At 40.2% G+C, this 22597-nt stretch overlaps 1 protein-coding gene across 1 annotated transcript; it reads left to right on the forward strand.

Annotated features, from left to right (window-relative positions):
• Nucleotides 1–244: 244 nt before the first annotated feature.
• On the forward strand, nt 245–22420 carry apln (apelin). Its single transcript, XM_067387522.1, has 3 exons — nt 245–741; nt 14053–14222; nt 18380–22420. The coding sequence occupies exons 1-2, from the start codon at nt 675–677 to the stop codon at nt 14214–14216; spliced, it is 231 nt and encodes a 76-aa protein (XP_067243623.1). The 5' UTR covers nt 245–674; the 3' UTR covers nt 14217–14222; nt 18380–22420.
• The last annotated feature ends 177 nt before the right edge of the window (nt 22421–22597 follow it).

Consider the following 22597-nt stretch of genomic DNA (forward strand, 5'->3'; position numbering starts at 1 on the left):
AAATGGACAGAAAATGCGCCACCCAGGTTACAAAAGTGAACAGTGTTGGTCTGTTCAACTCATCTACCTATATATGAAGAGGTGTTTAAGAGAAGAAAACCATCTTTCCTTCATATGATGTTGTTTCCGGACACGCACAACTTAAACAATTCAGAGAAGGGTATCTGTTTGACTAATATCATAAAGCTACCCTCTTCCTCTCTCTCTCTCTTTCTCTCTCGCTCTCTCAGTGGGAGGGTTAATACCAAGGGGGAGGAAGCCCTCTTTTCCGTGACCCCCAGAGTCAGGGATACATAAGCAACATGAGGGACTTGGGCTCCAAATCCAAGGCAAACAGCCCTGACACAAACCGACTCTCTTCACTCTCATTCTACTGGACTTCCAATTCACGAAAGGGAAACGTGCACATTACGGCAGGATAACTCCGACAGAAACCTGCCCTCAATCTCAGCCGCGCTGTCACACACTTGCACACAGATATACAAACACATTCACAGCCACACAGCCGCGCACACACACACACAGACACACGCGCGCACCGAAGAGCAAACAGTCTCTCTCCCTTTCTCTCTCTCGCTCTCGCTCACCCACTCTCCTCTCCCTCCCATCCACACACGCACACCACTACAGTATATCAGCTAGCGACTGGCAGGGAAACGGAGGGGAGAGCAGAAATGAATGTGAAGATCTTGACGCTGGTGATTGTGCTGGTGGTTTCTCTGCTGTGTTCAGCCAGTGCTGGTAAGTACGGAGCGTGACGGCTGTTGCCTCCCTGTGTTTATCTTTTTCTCTCTGCTGTTAGCCTTGGGCTTGGGGACGGGAATGGGCAGCTGTAGTTGATCAGTTACCCAGCGTGGTTAGCCTTCTGGGGCTGGGGAGAGGAGGGAAACGGCACCTGGCTGCGCGCTGTACTGCACTGCAGAGGTTTGGCTTGTTATTGTGCCCATTTAATGAAGTTAATTGTGCCATTGGTTGATTATTTGCCGACTTTACTATGACATATGTAGGAAAATAACTGCGATGATGATGATGATGATGATTCTTCCTGGTGTCATGTAACGCTTGGCTTTCTAGGATTATGTACTCCTGGATGTCGTAAATGTAAGGTGTTTGTCTATACGATATTGTGGTGCATGGAATGAGGTGTTAAAAACAGCAGATGGTTGTATAATTTGGATTTCACAAGGAAAACGCTGATATGCTCTTGGCACTTGCGGTTCCTGTAGATGTTTAAAGGTGGATTTGATCCATGTCTTTTGGGCTGTGCCACATCATGGATGGATTCTCAGTCTCTCTGGGCTGAAGCTACATTGATCAGAGTTCTTGTGCTTAACCTCCATATGATTTATTCCGAAAACAATCTGCTATTGTGCTGTTATGTAATTCTTGCTCTAACACCATTTTATTTTTCATCCACCTCTACAATAAAACCTTTTATCAAAGATGTCACACAAGTCTCCAAGCTGTGAGCTCGAGTCAGGTGACCGGTGGCCACCCTGCAGATGTGATGCAGGTAACAGGCTTGTGTTAAAAACAACTGTGGCCCTTGTGTAAACGCTCACATTTCTCTAAAGTCCAACTGCTGGGAAGCATGTGTGCATGTCGAATGGCTACTTGGCGTATCAAACGGCCCCTTACGCCCTGCGTTTCCACACACGTTTGTTACAGAGACGCTGCTATTTTGGTCTCTGCACGAGTAAATGGGAAGCAATTACCTTGCATTACGATCAGTGTCGTTTTTCACTCTCCCTGCGTGTGTGTGGAGCCTGATCCTGATCCTCGGAAGGACAGGCTACTAACGTGTGATCCGGGTCAGACTGCCTGCTTGTCGCTATTAGTAGTATTATCTCCATCATGAGATGGGGGTGAGGGAGCCGCGGGGAGCCGGAGCTGCGCGCTGTCGCGGGAAGGTGTTGGAAGCGACTCGGTGTGTAGGCAGCGGGTGTGAAGCCTTTCATCTTCAGACAAACGCTTTTCCTGTACACTGGGAGTTTGCTGGAAATTGCCATCCGTCTCAACCGTACAATGGGGGTGATCTGCGCACTGCTTTCTCGGAGGTTGAAAGAGGGTGGGGACGCAGAGAAGTCATGGTGCAACAGGCGACAGCGGCTTCGCTACCGCAGGCATTGAGTGTCACCCAGCAGAACGGCTGCGGCCCTGCTAATCTCGCCTGCGCATACCTCAATCTGCTCGTCTTGTAATGGGCTTCCCCTAAAGAATGGGCAAATCTTGAGCGCATTGAGCCATTCATAATTCATCCTGAAAGCAATCTGTCTTCCACTCTCAAGTCTGGTATGTAAACACTTCATATTGTGGAAACAGTTCAGGCACTCTGGGTTGTCAGTCCGAGTCCGGTATCGACGCCTCATCTTTCAAAGTCACGGAAGCGCAGGTTGAATCCTTTCAAAAATACAGTCTCGAAAGCAAACACGCACACACATACACGCACAGAAGTCCTGAGATGGTGTAATTTTAGCTGCTTGGTTTGTCCTCTTCGTCCAGGTGAGGGTGTGGAGATCAGATCTCAGCATTATCTGTTTGAAATCAGCTCTTTGGAAAAAGGCGATTTCATTTGAGCTGTCAACAACGCTATTAAACTTGAAGTAGCGTTGGAGATCTTGCGTGGGCTTGTCGCTCACTGTGCATCCTGGGTCGGCGTGAAACCCTTGCAAAACAAATATTAGGCTTATTAGGATATCTTCAGCCACACAATGTTTCTTTTTAGAAGAAACAGGGGGAAAGAGCAGGATATTTTGTGAAATAACACCAGTGGCCCTGTGCTAAATGCAAGCAGGAAGCATTAAATCATAATTCCATGAGTTCACTTAATGTGAAGAAGGTGTTTGCGGTTACGCACTTTATTATAGGGGCCATGGAGAGAATACAAACAGGCAAACTTTTCCAGATGTCCAGCGATAACATGATAATAGTGTCAGAGCAGCATGAGGGAGATGAGCACTACATAAAGGTCATCACAGGATTATGGAGAATCATTCAGCGGTGCTTTGAGGCATAATGGTTTTTTGGCCAAGTTCCTCTCTCTTTCACAAGCATGCATGCACATACGTGCACATGCTCACACACACATACAGAGGGTCAGAGACTCAGATCTGTTTTATGAGTAACCTGGATATCCTCTATGGTCTCACTGTAATGACTGCAGTGTGATTTGTGAGAGATAAGCAAACAAACTATAAAGAAGAGTTTAACGTGATATACCAGTATGAAAAAACACAAAACTCCATACAATTATCATAATGTTAATTCATATGATTTGTATACTGCATATTAAGTGTTCTGAAGCCATTATATATCGTAGTATGAAAAAAAGACATAACATTTTATTTGTTATTCATACAAATTCTTTTTTGCAATTGGAATATGTGCATTTATGTGTGCAAATGCACCATGTTTACATATGTACAAACATGAATGAGCTATGGTGGTGAAGATTATCAGTGAATCTTAAATTAAATTTCATTTGATATGGTATATGCTTTTACTTTTTTAGCAAATGCTTTTTGTTTTTGGAGCTTAGAGCAAAGGAAAAGAGTAGCGTGAACACTTCTGCTTTTGAAGCATTTGTGTAGCTCAAACAGTTGGGTATGATGCTACCAATGCCAATGTCATGGGTTTGATTCCCAGGGAATGCATGAACGGATATAAAGTTTACTTTGATTGAAATGTAAAAAGTTCTGGATACATTTTAAAATTAAGTGTTTCATGAAAGAAAGAAAATCAAAAAAGTTTGGAATGGCATGAAGGTGACCTATTCCCTGAATAATTACTACTTTATATTAATGTACATACTGATATTTTTTACATACCTATTCTAATACCCATTCAAACAGATCAAGCACAGGGTCATTTGCATTCTCTGCCAACTTGTTGCACCATTTTATAAATACTTCATAAATATCTGCTCGGAGCTGTGGAAGTGGTTATTTTTCCGGCTACATGGCTTGGCAGAGCAGAACCAATAAAACAGTGCCCTTTATAAAACAGAGTACATTTTCCGAGCTCTATTATAACTCATGTGGTAAAGACTCGGGGTAACCTTTGAGAAAAGCTCCCCAGTGGCAGTACAGTGGATGTCTTGACATATATGATTGCTATAGGCCAGCATAATGCAATTTAGAGCACTTTGAATAGATCAGATCACCTCCACCATCAGACTTAAACAGACATGGAGGAAAAATCCTGAACGGTGCTCATGGAGGAGAATGAAAAGAAAAAAGCTATTGTACAGCCTTCTGATGTGGTGAGGAACACAGCCGCTAAAATATTAAAAGGTCTTTAAAACTTCACAGCTGGTGGTCTTCCCGAATTTGCAGGTGGACAAATGCGGGAAATATAAAGGGCCCAGTGCCAAAATTGCTTCAAATGGATGTTTGCTCACTGCACTCTCTCAGAATCACACTTCTGCATCTGGCTAGCTACATGCCTCCAGTACCCACAAGCAAGCTGACAAACCATTAGCCAGGCCCCTTCCTCTAAACATCAGAAAACATATCCCCTCAACACCCCCAAAATCTCCCTCTCTTTCCCCAACTTTTTAATTAAAGCCAGATATACCGAACGCCTCGCTACGTCCACAGGGGCCCGATATTAACCTGATTTATAGCTCCCTTTTCAAATATTAAGCATTACGTTTATTGTCGTTGCTGATCAGATACGATCAGAGTGGACATTTTTATGAACAGCAAGGCAAAATGCTGTATAAATATTTCAAGCAGGGGAATAAATGTGCTTTAATTATTTTCATGCTCAATTTGAAGAGCAAGGAATGAAAAACACAATTGCACCACACAGGCTTGGTTTTGTTCGCAGTTAACGGCAGAAAAATAGCACATTGTTGTTTGTGCTTCTATCGTGAGCTTTCCCAGATTATTTCAGAAGTATATCACATCAAACCATTAGCCTGATTTAAGGCTTTTGCTGTGGGTACTTCATTAAATCTGTTCAGAAACAGAGCCGGGGTTCTGATTGCTCTGAGCAGTATAGATGTGAGAAACTGACTGGATTGTTTATGAGAAGTGTTCAAGAGTTTTTGGAACACTTTACTGATTCCCCCACTGGGACCAACCATAATTCCGAGCCTCGAGGTACAGGATATGTGTTATGCCTTCAATTTTATTGCACTAAATCTTATACCGCCAATACAAACTCAAGCCTCAATGTTTTCTCTCATCTCTTTAATAGAAGGCGATGTGCATTAAATGTAGCACCACTGTACATCTATTGCTTATGAAGCTTAAAACAATTCTAATAAGTTTATTGAATGTCATCCAATATAGAACAAATGAGGTATAAGCATGATAGTTGATATCATGTCTTTTCTCCCATAGGAAACAAAAAACATACTAGTGAAAAACATCATCTTGAATGAATAAGTCTTGTTTGTTAAACTAGCATGCAGAAATTGGAAGCGGATTCTGTAAATACATATACAATTCAGACAGAGAGTTTACTCAAAGATTGTGAAGCTTTACATTTAATCTTATTCTGGTTAAACACTGTGGTTAATATACCAACATACATAAACAAAAAAGGTAAATGAACTGTCAGTAATTAAATACGGCCTGTAACATGACCCACAATGTTACTGTGAGAACCAGGGCAAATATTCTAAAACAAAAACACTCCATCACACAACACAAGCAGCCATTCACATCTGAGCTGTTAATCATGCACCATCATTCCATTCTCATCCATACGACACATATGTGTCTTTTCATGACTGATTGTTTAGTGTGATCTCAGCTGGAAATATCCCAGCATGCACCGGTTGACACTCCTTTCAGTAGCTAGGCACCGAGCCCAAAGCAGGAGAATTGAAGCCATACCATCACATGTCCACTTTAAAGACAGTAAGCATGCAGGCTCACAGCTGACAGCACAATAGTAAGGGGTGGATGTGGTTCATTACCGATTAGAAAGCCCTTGGAAATAGACTGCTAGAGCATCCCGTCGCTAAAGAGCCAGCACTTTCTTGACGATTACCAACATGCTGAGTATGAGCCCATCACTGCTGACGAGAATATTCAGGTCTCGATCGCCGTTGCTGCCCGCCTCGGAGGTAAATCCTCTTTGAGACGGCATGCTGTTTTGCCCTGGAAGCCAATTCAGAAGAAATCGCACTTAAGATGCTTTGCGTGATCGGCTCTCTTGATTTTCTTGTACTTAAAGGTCCAACCTGCAGTAACCTCTACCCAGTGATTCACCCCTACCAGTCTGAAGTGCTGGTGCAAGAACTTAAGCAAGTCTTAATCAGCCTTCTCCCCTTTTTTTTTTTTCATCTTTTCTCTTTCTCTCAACACATCATTAGCAGTCAAGGCAGCAGCCGTAGCGCTTTGAACCTGCAGCTCTCTGATCATTCGGAACCGGGCCATTTCTAACCACATTATTATAGCTTAGCGCTAATTTGGGTCATGTGTAGTTTGCTTGCAAGGCTGCACACCATCTGAGGGTGTCAGAAATGATCAGAAAAAAGGGTGGTGACGAGAAGCTTCAGACACTTTTATCAGAGCGCTGCTCTTATTTTCAGTAATGGAGCTCAAAGTGGAGGTGTGGGAAAGTCTGTGAACTTTTCGTGCGATTTTGTTCCTCAGCGGACTTGCAGAACACAATGCACGCCTTCATTTTCTCCTGCAAGCCGCGTGCTATCACAGCAGCACAATGCTGAATATCAAACAGCCCCCGTTGTGATGAAATACAACGACTGGCCTGAGGGACAGGGAAAGGGTTAAGCAATCTTACTGCCTACCTCCACCTAATAATGGACCAGTGCTGAAATTTGTAAACTGGGAAACCTGATCCATTCCAGCTGACAATGTCATTCTCTTGCTCCTCAGTGAGTGCCTTTCACAGCGGCTGCCATGGAAACGTGGTTTGAGAGCACGTTAGAGACTGGTACCAGTTTATGCCAAGGCCCTGCACTACTGGTAGGCATGCGATAAGCAGCGCCGCAACTCCAGGCTTCAAAAGGCCAGGCTGCTGATTTCAGATGCCGCTCGGGGAGTCTTACTGGCTTCTTTAACATCATTTCCATATCAGAAGTAGTATATTTAGGGACATAATAGCACACTGTTAAGAAATTTAGTGTAACAGGGTCTTATTTATGAGCTAGACAAGTGATTCATACTGGGGTTTCATGCTAATTAATGTGTCTCATTCTAGGCATAATGCTCATGATCAAGTGTGACTAGCTAAAGGATAGTCTTAGCGGGCATCAAATTGGCACGCCTGCGTGTGTGGCGGAGAAAAAAGCAGCTAAGTGTGGAGCTTTCTCTCTCTTATTTCATTGAATGAATGTCCTCTGAGACATTGGGGATCACGCCTCTGACGTCACACACCGTCAGCTATGGTTACACCCCCACGGGACTCCACGCCTCTTCTCGCACATATGCAAGGCAAAACAAAGCACCAACAGTCACGCACATGCACATTCATTCACAAAATGCTTTTGGAAATTATTTGGCCTCACACACAGCTGAAACGCTGCACCTTTCTGGGTGAAATTTCATACATAAGCTAAAATGATTAATATACAACCGAGCATCAATGAGTGTGTCTACGTGTACATCAAAATCATGAGAACTATCAGAAATAAGCTTCGTTATAAAAAAACAACAACAGATAATAGAAGAAAAACTTAAAATCATATTTTTTTCTCTCTCTCTGTTTTGGGTTTGAAACAAACAGAAATGCATACAAGATTTGCATGCATTGAGGAAGCCACCAGGACACAGAACGGAGAGGCTAATTGGGGAAAAAAAAAATCTGACCAGCCTGATTTCATTAGTATTTGTACATCATTTTTGCACATATATTTTTGTATGTTTGGCCATTTCTGTAACAAAACCACACTTTAAAACCAAACTAAAAATCAGTTCATTCATGACCTTACACATTGTCTGCTTATTAAAGGCACAACATTTTCGGATTAAAATATCTAAAAACCACTAGAACAATGTTATATATTTTGTTGATTTGTGTACTTACATTATCTCAAATGTTTAAATCCACAGAAATAAGCAATTTTAACCAGGACACGGACCGTGTTTGTGCGTCGCCTATCAATGACATCATACCCACGTTACCCTCCATTTCTGGTTTTATTTAGTAGAAACCATGGAAACATGAATGATGCTTTAATATATTATGTGTTTTGTTAGACAGGTGAGCAACTGTTTGGATGGATATATTCATCTACGTATAACTAATCATGATATATAGCTCAACACAGTAAGTCTTATTGTTTAAATCCTGTTTTCTTGATTTACAGCGAGTACCATGTTTTACCATTCCTAATATTGATCTATCTTACTGCAGTGTGCATTAAGTGTCTCGCACAGAGTAGCACTATAGCAACTTTCAACACACAAATGTATCTAATATAAAATGTATCTTCTTGACCTGAAGAAGCGGAAGCGGCGACTGCGGCATAATAAAAGTTCTGCTGCTCTTGAGATTATTGATGTTAATAATCTCATCCATGAATATGATTTCTGCCCGAGTCCCGTAGACGTGAAGACAACACCTCCCATGATTCCGCGAAATCAAGGCGTCATCAAGCTATGCCTCTATAATAAGCGACCTCTAGTGGTGAAAATTACATATTGTAAACAAAAGATAAGAAAATACACAAACCTCCATAACAATTTGTGTCACCTTTGACTTATGATGTGGCTGCATTGCTGGTATCCATTATGCATGTTTGTGGAGACGCCCTTACAAGAGCTGTTATGACTGCAGTCTCAAGCTGTGGAGAGAGCGAGAGGCTGGATGTCAGACAAACACCTAGGCACGATCCTCTCATCATGTCTACCGCTGCACCCCTGTCTCTACAATAAATAGATGGGTATGTCAAGCAGAATATTCTGTAAACAATGACAAATAAATCGATACTCCTTCATAACATTGCACAAACAAACTAACCAAGCAAGACGGTTTTGATTTGCATAGACAGAGCAATTATATTACACATTGATTGGTCGTTGAATATGATTGATTTAAGATGGTGGTGGTGGAGGTGCTAGAATGGCATATGTATAAGCAGAGATAATGCATGTAGCACAACCAGCCACAAATAAGTGTTGCCCTCTCCTCACCTGGTTCTGCTTTGCGTGTAAGTAGATCTAATCTTTCACTTCCTGGAGTAGTGAGTAAAAGATTAGATCCATCTGGTGCCCCAAGCTTAAGGGTCTTCAGACTAGCCTAAACTTTATATCTATTGGAAGTCACGGCTCTTTATTTTTCATGTTGTGTGTTTGTACAGGCAGTGTATTGTAAATTTAGGCCAGTCAGAGAAATTCGGTAAACCATTCATCAGATTGTGCTCAGCCCTTTATAAACGTTGCCTACCCTGGGCCTCTCTCTCCCTGTCAGGAAAGTGCTGGGTGATGGATAACTCTCTCGGCTAAAAGGCAGCCCTGGGATTTACAGGGACATACTATCAGACACAAGGTGTCCAGCGGAGGTGAGGCACGGCGAGGCAGTCGTGTTAAAAAGTCAACATAATGGATGAACCTAAGGAGTGTGGTACTAGAGGATGAGATGGCAACGATCTGGCTATTTATCATTAGCCTGGAGGAAAGCTGACCAATCTGGACACTTCCTCCTCGAGCCATCATCTCTGTGGGAGCAAGTTGTGGTGACTTCAGCATTTCAGTGTTGCCTGAATTCTCACTTTATTAAACTTAAATTGATCAAACGGCTCCCAAAGTCATGCTTAATGGGATAGTTCACTTAAAAAATTTCAACATAGGCTCATTAAAAAAGTGCCTCTGTCTAAAGTTTGAAAAACATAATACAATTTTCTGCAGTTTCCAGCACTAGTGGCATTTTAACACAAATTATGATTATAAGGGCAGATTATTGATTAATAAATAATTACATTTTTGTGTGAGTTTCATTATACAATATATGATCGCAAAGCACTTTTACTACAGTGCATGATTTGTAAACTAATAAATTTTGACAGCTGCATCACATAATGAATAATAAAATGGTATGGTTGCTTAAGCAAATGTGCTTTCATCTCACATTTGCTTTTGCTCAGACTGTCAGTTACTCTAGGTTTAGGGCAGAGTTTAGTGTAAGTGGTACTTTATTTAAAAAAAGTGATAAAGCATTAAAGGGTTAGTTCACCCAAAAATGAAATTTCTTTCATTAATTACTCACCCTCATGTTGTTCCCGCAAGACCTTCATTCTTCTTTGGAACACAAATTAAGATATTTTTGATGAAATCTGAGAGATTTTTTTTTTATCTCCCATAGAAAGCAATGCAAATATCACATTCAAGGTCCAGAAAAGTAGTAAAGATATTGTTAAAATAGTCAATGTAACTACAGTGGTTCAACCTTAATGTTATGAAGCGATGAGAATACTTTTGTGCGCAAAAACAAAACAAAAATAACGACTTTATTCAACAATTCTTCCTCCTCCCTGTCAGTCTCCTACGCAGTTAAACCATGTAGCCACGTTGACTATTTTAATGATGTCTTTACTACTTTTCTCGACCTTGAATGTGGTAATTTTGTTGCTTTCTATGGGAGATTAAAAAAAATAAAAAAACCACTCAGATTTCATCAAAAATATCCTGATTTGTGTTCTGAATATAAAATGAAGGTCTTACGGGTGTGGAATGACATGAGGGTGAGTAATTAAAAATTTAAATTTTGGGTGAACTAATCCTTTAACCTTTTAGCACCAGACATTTCCAAACTGCCGTGATATGTACAACCACCAACATAACATAATTATGTGCCACATTCCAAGAAACTTTTTATTCATACAATGAACATCAATGGGATCAAAATCAACACTGCACCACAATGACTTTCACTATGTGGACAAAAACAAACACTGAGACACAGGCCTTCCTCGAGAAAAAAAGTAAGTCATACAAATTTGGAACGACATGAGGATGAGTAAATGATTACAGAATTTTCATTTTTGTATGAACTATCGCTTTAAGGGTTTGACGTCTTCAGATAAGATTGCTGGTATCGTGAGAATAATCTATTGGAATATTACTTCCTGACTTGCTTGTCATTAGGTGGTGAACCTGGAAGATATTATGTTGGTGAGAAGGAGGCCCACTATCAGCGCCATCAAATCTAATGCAATAAGGGGGCTAGAGCATTTTCATCCCTGAGTGGGTCTGGTAAACAAGCAGCAAGTTAGAGGAAGATCCCATCAGCATATGCCATCTATTATAGTATATCCATGGTTATTGCTCCTGTCACTTTGTATTCGCCACGAAGCGTGGAAAGATCCGACCCGCAGAGTAACACAAGGAGCTATGCAGATTGAGAAGAAGCCAAGAGTCGTAAAACAGACAATGGAGTGATTCTGGGTGCTTAAAATAGACCCCCCTCTTTATCAGTCCAATGCATGTCTTGAGTTAATTCATAAACGCTGTTCTTATCACAACCAGAGATTATTTTTAGCAGGATTCTTCTTATTTGCAGCCTGGGATGACAATTTTCAGAGATCTGCTCCCCTCAAAGCTAAACGGGCAGCAAATGCTGCCTGTCAGATGGTGATGGCAGGAAACATCTAAATTGTGTCATTATGGAGAGGTTTATGACAGACTCTGATAGTAGAGCTGCGGTGATGTGCTGCGTTCAGCTCAGCCAGGTGTAATTACAGCCTCTTCTGCCTGCCTGGCTGAAAAACATTGTGTTTTTGCCCCCTCAGAGACATTTCAAGACTATTCCTCACGCCGTGGTGAACAATATGTTGGGTTGAATGATTATGGTACTGAAAAAGCAAAAAGACTTTTTAAAGGACCAATCGGGTGTGGGAAATTTCTGATCACATGGAGCCTTTTTACATGTTAAACCCCTTGACTTGAATGCAGACAGAATGTTTAAACTTGCTTCATTCATTTCTGGGGGAAAAAAACCAGGAGGTTAATGCTCGGATTAGTAGGTCTGGTGGATTTAGCGTGGTTTCTTTTTTTTCATGAGATGTTGAAATATGCAATGCAGTCTTTTTGTGGGGCAAATGAATTAGTCCACTGTTCACCAAATTAGTCCGCTGTGAATGTGTAATGTGTCAGCTAAAGGCGATTAGTTTGTAAATGTAATTTAAGTTGTCAGGAATTTAAAAATATAGTTTGGAGATATTTAACTCATTAGCAGACTTACAGGCAACGTGTTTGGCCTCACGTCGTCCAGTCACTACATGTACTACCCGTCAAAGATTTAAGTCAGGCTTCGAGACTCTATGATTACCAACTCTAATCATATGCCGTTAGCTGCTTGAAGCTCTCCATGAATAAAAACAAAAAACAGACTGTCATGAAGAGCAGAAAAATAATAACAATGAAAAAATACATTCCAGTCAGAGCATATCTGTTTTTCCATGTTACCCTGTTTTTCACTGTTAGCCATTAGTTATTAATTTGTGTTTTGGTTTGTTTCTCATCCAAGATGGCCTACCAGATGTTGGTCTATCAGCTTGAACCAGCTAATGATCAGCTAGAAACAGCTACCATGTTCCAAAACAAGAATCCAGAATGTCTAGAAGGTCTAAAATTGAGTTCATTCTTATAAAGACTTTTTTGTATTATTTACAAGAATTGCTTGTATTATGATATTTAAAAAAAAAAAAACAGCTCCCTGTTGTCTTCTTAATATAGGTTGTCTGTCACTCCCCAGGGAGATGTTAGGAATGTCTTGACCCAACGAGAATAATCTCATTCAAGTTCTTGCTGGGAAAAGGTTAATGGGATTCTCTGTTTACTCTGTAGGATAGGCATTTGTTGAGCTCTCACTGAAAGATTCCTTTTTTAAGACATTTCTGGCAGCGTTTTTTTGAATGCTTTGGAGTTAAAGACAAACATAGACAAAAACAGGTTAAGGCAGAAAGATGTATGCATAAAAGGGAGATGAACGGGATGAATTATCATCATGCACTTTAGCAGAAAGAGGATAGTATGGTATGTGCATAGTATGCAATGAAGGATTGGAGAGCAGTGGCCTGGAACGGGAAACATAACTGATGATTGACCAAGCACGTTTTCCCATTCATCCCCTTCAATAATGTAGGAAAAGACAGGACTCATTGATTCTAGTTTCTGTCATTAGGAAGACTGGGAAGTTTCCATGGAAAGACATCCAATCCCTATGATGAACTCAAACAAAACACCCTTAGAAAGCCAATTCAGGACTTGAATGGGATATCACTGACATCAGATAGTGCTGCACAGATCAAGGTCTCCCCAAAACCTCCCAGAATGTTTGCTCTCCCCGGAGGACTTGTTTGATTTTTCTAAAGAGGTGAGAGGTTAGAGACGCACTGATGTGGATCAAGCTGTGGATATGAGACAAGCTTAAAGGATCTACTCGCACTTATTGAGAGATGACTGGAAACATCTGAGCACACTCACAAGCAAGCAGTGTAGTTCACATAGACTCACAGACAAATATGTGTTCAGGACAAGCGTCTCCCCAGTGTTCTTGAGACAGATACCCCTCATATGATGAGAGAAGTTCAAAGATTTGCATGTAAACAGTGTCCTTGACTGTGCTGAGGGACTTTTTGGTAGTTTTTGTGCAACAATAAATTGCTAATAAAGTTTCTTAAAGGTGAAGTTTGTCATTTTTAAAGAGGTTGTCAAGAAGAGGAAGAGTTGTTGTAGTACAGTGTTGTTACAATGCTGTTATTTTATGCTGGACTGCTTCACAATTGAGGGTCAATTCAATGCTGGATTTGCACAAAAGATTACCAGTGTCCGACTGATGGACAATGTAAGGCTGAACACCGTTATCGTCATTTTGGCTGTGTGAGATTCACCAGCTTTGTCATTGTTGAGCAATTGAAGCGCGAGCTGTTAAAGCTCAGCCCTTTTCTGGAAAGTAGGCCGGGAGAAGCAGCTCATTTGCATTTAAAGGCACACACACAAAACGGTTCTCCACAAAAGTGTAAACACTGTTATTGTGGTCTTTTTTAACATTTTGACCAGCTCAACACAGCAACTCTGGCACAACCATTTTATGTTGGGTTTCAGAATTCACATACACTTTTTCTGTCCGCAGGTCCAATGGCCTCCACCGAGCATAGCAAAGAGCTGGAGGAGGTGGGCAGCATGAGGACTCCTTTGCGGCAGAATCCCGCTCGAGCTGGCCGGAGCCAAAGACCTGGCTGGAGGAGGAGACGCCCTCGACCCCGTCTCTCCCATAAGGGGCCCATGCCATTTTAGAGCAAGGTCAGTATGACATTACTCTACCAATGCAATAGCCTAACAAGCAAAAAAGCAACAACAAGAGCAGAACAGAATGAGTAGCCAATATGAGGGAAAAAAACAAATCTAATTTTCATCTATAAATGGAGCAGTTCTGGATAGGCCTTGAGGGAAGCACCTGTCTCAATTTCTGAAGTATCGTCAAATACATACTGAGGAAGGTTGGGAATGCTGGAGAATAACATGAAGAAAGGGAGACTGTGATTGACAGAAACCTGCTCGCTCATTCACTTCTTTCATGAATTATAGATTACTGCTGGCACAGAAAAACTGCATGTCTTTATGAGATTACTGGACTTTAGACCGCCAGCTTCTGTGGTCCCAATCTTCTCCAGCAGATATACAAAACCCATACAGAGTGGAATATAATACAGTGCAAATGTTGTATTATGTCTGAGTCAACATGTTTCCATTATCCTGATAATGCCAATTAAATTTCCTATCCAAAGATAATATTCCAGAATCTCATCTGAACCGCTTCAGCTAGTTTTTTCTCATAAAAAGGATATTTAACTTAACGTCTAGATAAACAATTCCTCAGGCAACATTTTTTTTTACATCTAATAAAAGGTTTTTTCTCTTCTTACAAACATTGTCTCCATGAAATTTTCAGTTATGTCGCATCAAAGCCTATATTTTAATATGTTCTTTATTAAGGAAACATTCATGTTACAACGTCAATAAATAAGAGAACTGTATCTGACAGATCTTATCAGCACGGTTACGTTTTATTACTTAAAGGCTTCGCACTGAAATGCTGACCCAAGGTTTTTCCAGAAAAGAAGTGGTTTTTATATATAAAAAAAAGGATTAAAAAAAAAAATCAGGGGATGGCAGAGAGATATTCAAGGACTCATTCACAGCTTTTTTTTTTTTTTAACACATAGTCCACAGAGTAAGATGACTAAACAGGCAACAATGACCCCACAAGAGTTCACAATACAAGCCTGCAGAGTCTTGCCATAAATTAACCTCATATAAGACCAGAGTCTATGGAGAAGGACAGGTCTGCTCTTTATGGCACAGTTAATCGTCTTTAAAAGCTGAGAGATGAAGGCAATAAAAAGTGAGAAATCCCAAATCCTCCTATAGCAAATTACATTTTTTTTTCAACTTCTTTTTAAACAATTACTATTCATTTCCTCGATCAATCTAAGGGAAAACACTTACACTTTGTCCTCAGAGGTGGGCACAAAGACCAAAGCCTATGTATGTACTCCCATCCCAACCAATAAAATGCACATATTCTTTAAGTGATTTGAGCAGTCAATACTTGTTTTGATCCCCAGAATACTGGCAGCACAATGAGGGGAACTGCAGGAAGTTGTGTAGCTCCATTAAATGGAACGGCTCAGTGACTCACAATGTAGAGTCCACAAACAGCACTTCAACCCCAAACAAGACGAAGATTTCTCTTTCATTCGGCTGCTTCTTCAGCTCCCTTCATGCCGTACTAGGGTTCAAAGTTCATGTCTTTTAGCACATTCACCCACATTCCTTTGGGCCCGCTTTGGTGAACCAGTTCATTTGAGGCGACTAATGTGCCAATCAAGCCTGCGGTACCAAACCCCAAAATTCTTCTCCTAATCCGCTCACAGTTCATTATATCCACAATGTGATACATTTACATTTATATTCATTTCCTTGACAGACATTTTATCGCTAAAGAGAACATGTTGTGATAATTACTGTATGACACAGTACAGTAACTCAGTCCACGGCCCAGATGGGGCTCCCACTAAAGTGTTTGACCTGCATCTGGCTTGTGTACAACATCTCACATTTTGTGCAGTGTGAGAAATGTAGCCTCACACTTCATCATCTATGGCTAAAACGGGGCACAGACTGACCGGGGCAATTAACTCTCCTCAAGGGGTGATAACAGACAGAGAACCACCGAATAAGGCCACAGTGGAGGCACTTAAAACTAAAAGGCTTCTTTTTTTTCATTATGCAGCACCACCATGCCTGCAGATGAGAAGGATGTCACAGAAGGAAATCATTGCTTGTGTAGAACTGAGAACTTAAGTTAACACCAAGGGGATGACTTCGAAGTGTTTATTATAGCACTATAAAAAGAAACATATAAATATTCACAGTTCAAAGTTGATTCAATCAACAACATGACAATGTTGATTACCACAAAATAAAGGAAAAAAGTAAATGTGAAAATAAATGGGGCCAATTTCTACAGAATTATAATAAAAATTTTCAAGCTAATAAATTCATAAGAGCACGTATTACATTTTCTGTTAAAACGTGTTTATTGTTTTAGCTATATAGTTGTTCTTGTCCTTTTTACAATTGTTTTACCATTTTAGGCACTATGTTGTCCCAGCAAGAAAGCTGTAAAATCATGTTAACATTCATATTGTTTTATCTTGTGGCTGTACTATTGAAACTGTGATTTTTTTAGCTTTAGGGATTGGCTCAATTCATTGCAGTTGTAAATGCCTCACTGTAACCCAGATGTTTGTGGTATAAATAAATTTTGTGGTAAATCAACATTATGCCACAAGAGCTGTTGGATTAAGCTTAACTTACCTGAAACCCTGAATATTATAATTTAAGACCAATCAGTATAACTAAACAACACATTGGATGGGGCCTCTTCATTGTGAATACTCTAGGAAGTAAACGGAAAAGGAGGTTAAAAGCTCAGCTGAAGATTATGAGAACTGAAGTTTGTGGTAATAGAACACAAGCAACACAAGAATGAACAAACTGTTACAAGATCCAGATGCCAAAACATATAAGAGAAACAACACATTTTGAGAGACCTCCTCTTCAAAGACTCCCTAACACAAAGGCACTGAGCAGAGAGCTAGAAATTGGAAATCTGCCCCATTAAGTACCAAGGGGGCACACTAGATGATTAGAACACAACTGCCTGACACAAAGTTTCTCTTTTAAAGTGCACGCAGTTGGCTGTTGTCGGTATTTTCTGACAATCAACATGATGTCATAGAGCACAAAGTTTGCATCACAAACGTGATGAGTCACAAACAAAAGATGGTTCAGATAAGAATCACTGGTGCTGCATTGTACATGACTCAAACACAGAACTATGCAGGTAGCAAGTAAAAGGATGTAAACAGAGAGTAAAAAGATGGTTCTTATCACTCAATGGGCACTGTTGTACTGGAAGAATAAAGCTCATTGACAAATACAGTATGTAAAGTCATGAACCGAACAATAAAAGATGACCTCACTGATTAACATCCTTGCTCAAAGTGGAAAAATAGGAACAAAATTCTAGTGATATACTCCAGAAGCATGAATTAGATCAATTTATAAAAGGCAGAATCATGGAAACTCATTAGTGACAGACTTGACTCTGCCATTCATTTTGGCATTAGAATTGTGTTAAGCTAAAGACGTGATAGCTTAAAGGGATAGTCCATCCAAAAATGAAAATTCTGTCATACTTTACTCACCCTCATGTCATTCCAAACCTGTATGACTTTCTTTGTTTTGTGTAACATAAAAGGAGATATTCAAAATAATCTTCTTGTGTGTTCAGCAGAAGAAAGAAATGCATACAGGTTTGGAATGACATGAAGGTGAGTAAATGATGACAGAATTTTCATTTTTGGATGGACTATCCCTTCAAATAAGCTTAAAAATACATACTGTAGGACAAATAAATATTAAAAAAATAAACAAGTAAATAAACAATTTTACTTACACTGAACTGTTTTTATCACCTTTGAATACAGAATGAAACATTTTAATTGTCTCATCTGCCATCTTGTTTTTTAACAGTTTGTTTAACTTGTTTTTTTTTTTTAAGTTTGTTCCAATGCGTTATGCAGCTGCCTTTACCAATTCTCCTAAAACAACGTATCTTGTAGTTAGTTGACCTAAAAACGAATCATCACTTACTCACCCTCATGCCATTTCGATCATGTATGTATGTCTTTCTTGATGATCAATACTGCAAACTGAAAGAACTAGTCTGATGATGTTTTTGAGTTACCTTTAGGATAATTAAAACTTTGATGACTAAACCGTTCTTTTCTCAGCTGTTACGTTTGGTACCCACTACCTGTGCCAATTAGTAAAAGTACAGAAAAACCCTGCATTGTACCTTATTCATGTCTCTTTTCTTTTGTCCACAGGCACAGCTTAGAGTGCCCTCCCCCTTGGTTCTGATTTCTATGCTCTTCCTTTGCCTTGGGGGGCCTTGCAACAAGGGGCCTTTGCTAGCCCAGCCTGAAGAGTGATGTCCATAGCACCTGCTGGTTCTTCAAGCAACTCTTCTTCTGTCCACAAAAAACCAGGACAAGCCACTCACCCTCAGCTCTACGAAGAATTGTGGGCCGGGAACAGGGGTGGGGGGTATTGAGCCCGAGCTATCAGATTCTGTCTCTCTCTGTCTGTCTCTCTCCTCCTGTGGTTTTCCTCATTTGCTTTCTAGAGCCCTTTCATGGCCACACTTTGCATGATGTGTGAGCAGTGGGGAGCCTGGTCCAAACAGTTATAGTCTGAAAAGCATCAGTTTCTTCTCCGAGGTGTGCTAGTCCCATTCTCTCCAGCGTGAAGGTGACCACAGTGCTTTGTCCCATTGCTACATGTTGGCAACTCTTGGCTTATTAATGATGTTTATGAGGGAAGAAAGTGGTAGGGGCACTAAAATAAGGCACAACTAAATGCTAAGGCCCATTATGGTCAGGTCAGCAACATTCATTTTTTACATTTTGCACAATTTTATCATCTGCCTGCAACAACTACAAAAAGGACAGTTAGCTTAATAACAGCATCAATGAGTGCATTTACATGACAAACCACTCACAAAAACGATCAAAAAGGACTTGTTCTAGAAACCTGACGATGAAAGAAACCATGTTTAAATGAGATCAACTATGTTTAAATCAAGTTTTTGGTCACCAAAATGTTGACACACAAAGTATGCACCTCCAGAATGCAGATTGTGTATGTAAATGTATTCAATGCTGGTTCAGTTATAATTACCTCTAAAATGTTGAATGAATATATTCATTCATTGGCATATCCGTGAGATTGCATCTCATTGTGCTGTCCAATGGCTATTACACTTCATCCTACCAATGAGCCTAAGAGTTGTCAGGCATCAGAAGCTTAAGGATAAAGCCAGTGTCTCATTATCAGAATCACACTCCACTTCCATGAGCGTGAGATCATCTGTCCTGAGCCCTCTTCTCCTCCCCCATGACACACTCTGCTTTACAGCAGAGATACATGACTGTTAACTGGCCAGGGTGATCTGCTTCATAAGGCGGACCATCTCTCCTTTTAATGAAGTGCCAAATAGCAAATCTACTCCACAGTGCTGCCAGGAGAAGAAAAGTAAACATGTTACCTCTTATCTTGGGGGAAGCATAACATCTAACCACATGTATGCATTTTGCCATTTGTTTGAAGATCCAATATAAAGGCAATGGTAGCATGGTTTGAAGACATTAGACCAAAAAGAAAAAAGAAAATTCCATAAAGATCTTATGATTTAGCCTGAGATTGTCCCCTTGACCGGATTCTTCGACTGACAGAACTCTATGCCTTTATTTGACATCATACTGGAAATAATTTCTTGTTTAGTTCTCATTCTTTTGGTGTTATTTTTGTTATATTTCAATTCATTTCTCAGGGTGCTGTGACAGAAGCCTGTATGGTCTATATTACATGCATTTATTTAAAAAGCACACATTATTTGTATCCGCACCATTTAGCTTGATGCTTATGTATCTGCCACTTTAGCTACATATTCAGATGTTTTTACAAGCCATTATTTTTCTCTCCCCAGTGGGAGCAGTTGCCTTTTGAGTTTGAGCCTCTGTAGCACAGACGGCTACGACGGTTATTAAACCCCATTGCTAATCGGTTTTAGATTGGAATCACTAAAATCTCTTTCAAGTTCACAAGTCAAAATGGCATAGAATGAGCACACTACCTTCACGTTAGACTGATTTATGATGTAATAATCTATAAATAGGAGCAACCCTTGGCTTGGGCATCGTCAAACCTTCATAACTTTAGTAAGACGCAAATTATGAGGCCGAGATTAGAGGCTGTTAGCTACACTCTTTAATTAGACAACACAGCAAGTCATTGCAAATTAGCATTTGAGTCCCTCCCCGGTTTCCTGTTCACTGTTTGTCTGTGGATTTGGAAACAGAGAGCCGTCGTGTTAACCCGCAAACACCGCCTTGCGGCAAAATCAGATCTACATAAGAGAGTGCCTAAAAACCACAGCGGTAAAACACCCAGCCGAGCTCACCTCGATTAAAAATGTATCGAATCTTAAGGCACTGTGAATACTAATAATTCCAGTCACGCTATGATTATTTTATACCCTCTCAGACAGATTTCATTAACGCTTTCTCAGAAGGGCAGTGCTCCCGAGAGCTCTGCTTCATGGATCAGTAGGTCAAAACGCAGAGAAGATCTAAGTTTGGGTGGCTGAGTTGCCGTACACTCCGTCTGAAGAGTCTGTTAGAGGTGCAGAGTAATGCCTGTATTCACACTGTTGTTCATGAATGTATCTTCACCATCCTCACCGGAGCTGAGCTGCCCCTCCAGGAAGGGCCATCAAGCAGTGTTTCAGTTCAGTTCAAGCCTTGAATCATGAAAAACTAGCCCGTCACTGCTACATACGACAACCGACCCGATCCCCCTTCCCACCGATGGTGATGGTTATCTGTTTCATCAAACATCCAAAGACAAATATGACAAAATCCAAAGCTTGCTATAGCAGAGATCCCTACCAATCACTTGGCTTTCCTCCAACAGTTCTCTGTACGGACATGCAAGGCTGCACTTTTTGCAATTCCATTATGCTGCTGGAAAATTAAATCCTGAAAACAAGTCTTTTGGCATGTAATGGTTTTCCAGTGTCTTGTGACAATTAAATTGACTGATTCTTGTCTAGCTGGTTGTCCAAAGCTTACTTTTCGATAGAGTGTGGAAAGCTGTATTTTATTTTTGTGTGTAAGGTCGTATAAAAGTGTAGAAAAAGTAGTCTGCTGCACAATATGTCATGGACACAAAAAAGCTTTCTCACCCTCCTCTGCCGTCGAACTCGGTCCATCATCCCCGTCAGCACATCAGATTAATGGAGCTTGCGGCACCAAGAGTACAAGCACGTCCGGACTCAAAACTGAAATGGCAAACACACGCATTATACTTACAGAGCACAAATGATTTTGTATAAATGTTTTTGTTTAAAGAGCTCACATGAGAAACTCATTCCTACTCTATCATATGTTTCTGCCCAATTTGGCTTCATCATTAGTCCTATGCACTTGTACGCACGTTCTACTTGATCATTCAGAGGTCTTTTGTTTGAGTACAGACTTTTGCATGGGAGAAAGGTATCCAGAAGGTGTTTGTATGTTGAAAACAGAGTTGAGGAAAGTGAAATGAGGTCCAAAGAGTTCCCTTGCATCGTAATTGTTTAGAGAGGAAGGATAAAAGCAATGGATACAATACAAAACTCCTCTTTACCATTGTGATTCATTACATTGGTTTTACCAAGACATTCATTAGGGCACACAGAAAGAGAAAAGACCCATTTGGCCGATTGTTTTCAATTAGCTCGTCACGGTGCATGTAAAATGTGGCGACCAGATCGAGTAACTGAAATCCAATCCCAACAGTTCACAAATGTCCACCAACTGGTTGGGATGCTTAGTATGATCTGATTATTCTGTTGCTTCAAACAAGACTACACACCCATAAAGAGCTCTAACCTCTATCCAAAATGCATCTATACACACGGCCTGTTTGTTCAGCACACCCATCCATTTCAAACCTGAAAATCTGTAGTCAGGCCTGGCATTTCAACAGTATTAGTGGGCCATGTGAAAAGCAGCGTAACAGCAAGGTATTATTCCTCCTCTTTATTCCTGCTGGAGGTGTGTGCTCATCAAACTCACCTGGCCAAATGTACAGTCCCTGTCTCTGTTTTGATGTTGACCTGGGCAAAAACAAATGAATAAATAAATGAATTAAACAAGTGTATCAGAAATGGTTGAAATACTGTGTACATATTTGAACTTTTGGTTTCTAATTTATAAAAGATAAGCTTTAGCTCTTGGAGTACTTATTTTATTTTTTTCCTTTCATGCGTAGCTTTGTGTTTTTATTTTCTATTTCTGTAAAGTGTGTAAATATATCTTTATGATAATAAGTAATATTAAAAATCTTATTTTAAGAAACAAGTGTGAGTTTGTTCTTTTTATGAAAATTCTACAAAAAAGATATTAGTCATTCATAATCATTTTCATAATTTAATTTGAAAGAAGACATAAAAAAAATTGTGATATTAATACATGACAAGCTGAACTAGTATTAACTAGTTA

This window comes from Chanodichthys erythropterus, chromosome 1 (assembly GCF_024489055.1).
Source record: "Chanodichthys erythropterus isolate Z2021 chromosome 1, ASM2448905v1, whole genome shotgun sequence".
Lineage (NCBI taxonomy): Eukaryota > Metazoa > Chordata > Actinopteri > Cypriniformes > Xenocyprididae > Chanodichthys > Chanodichthys erythropterus.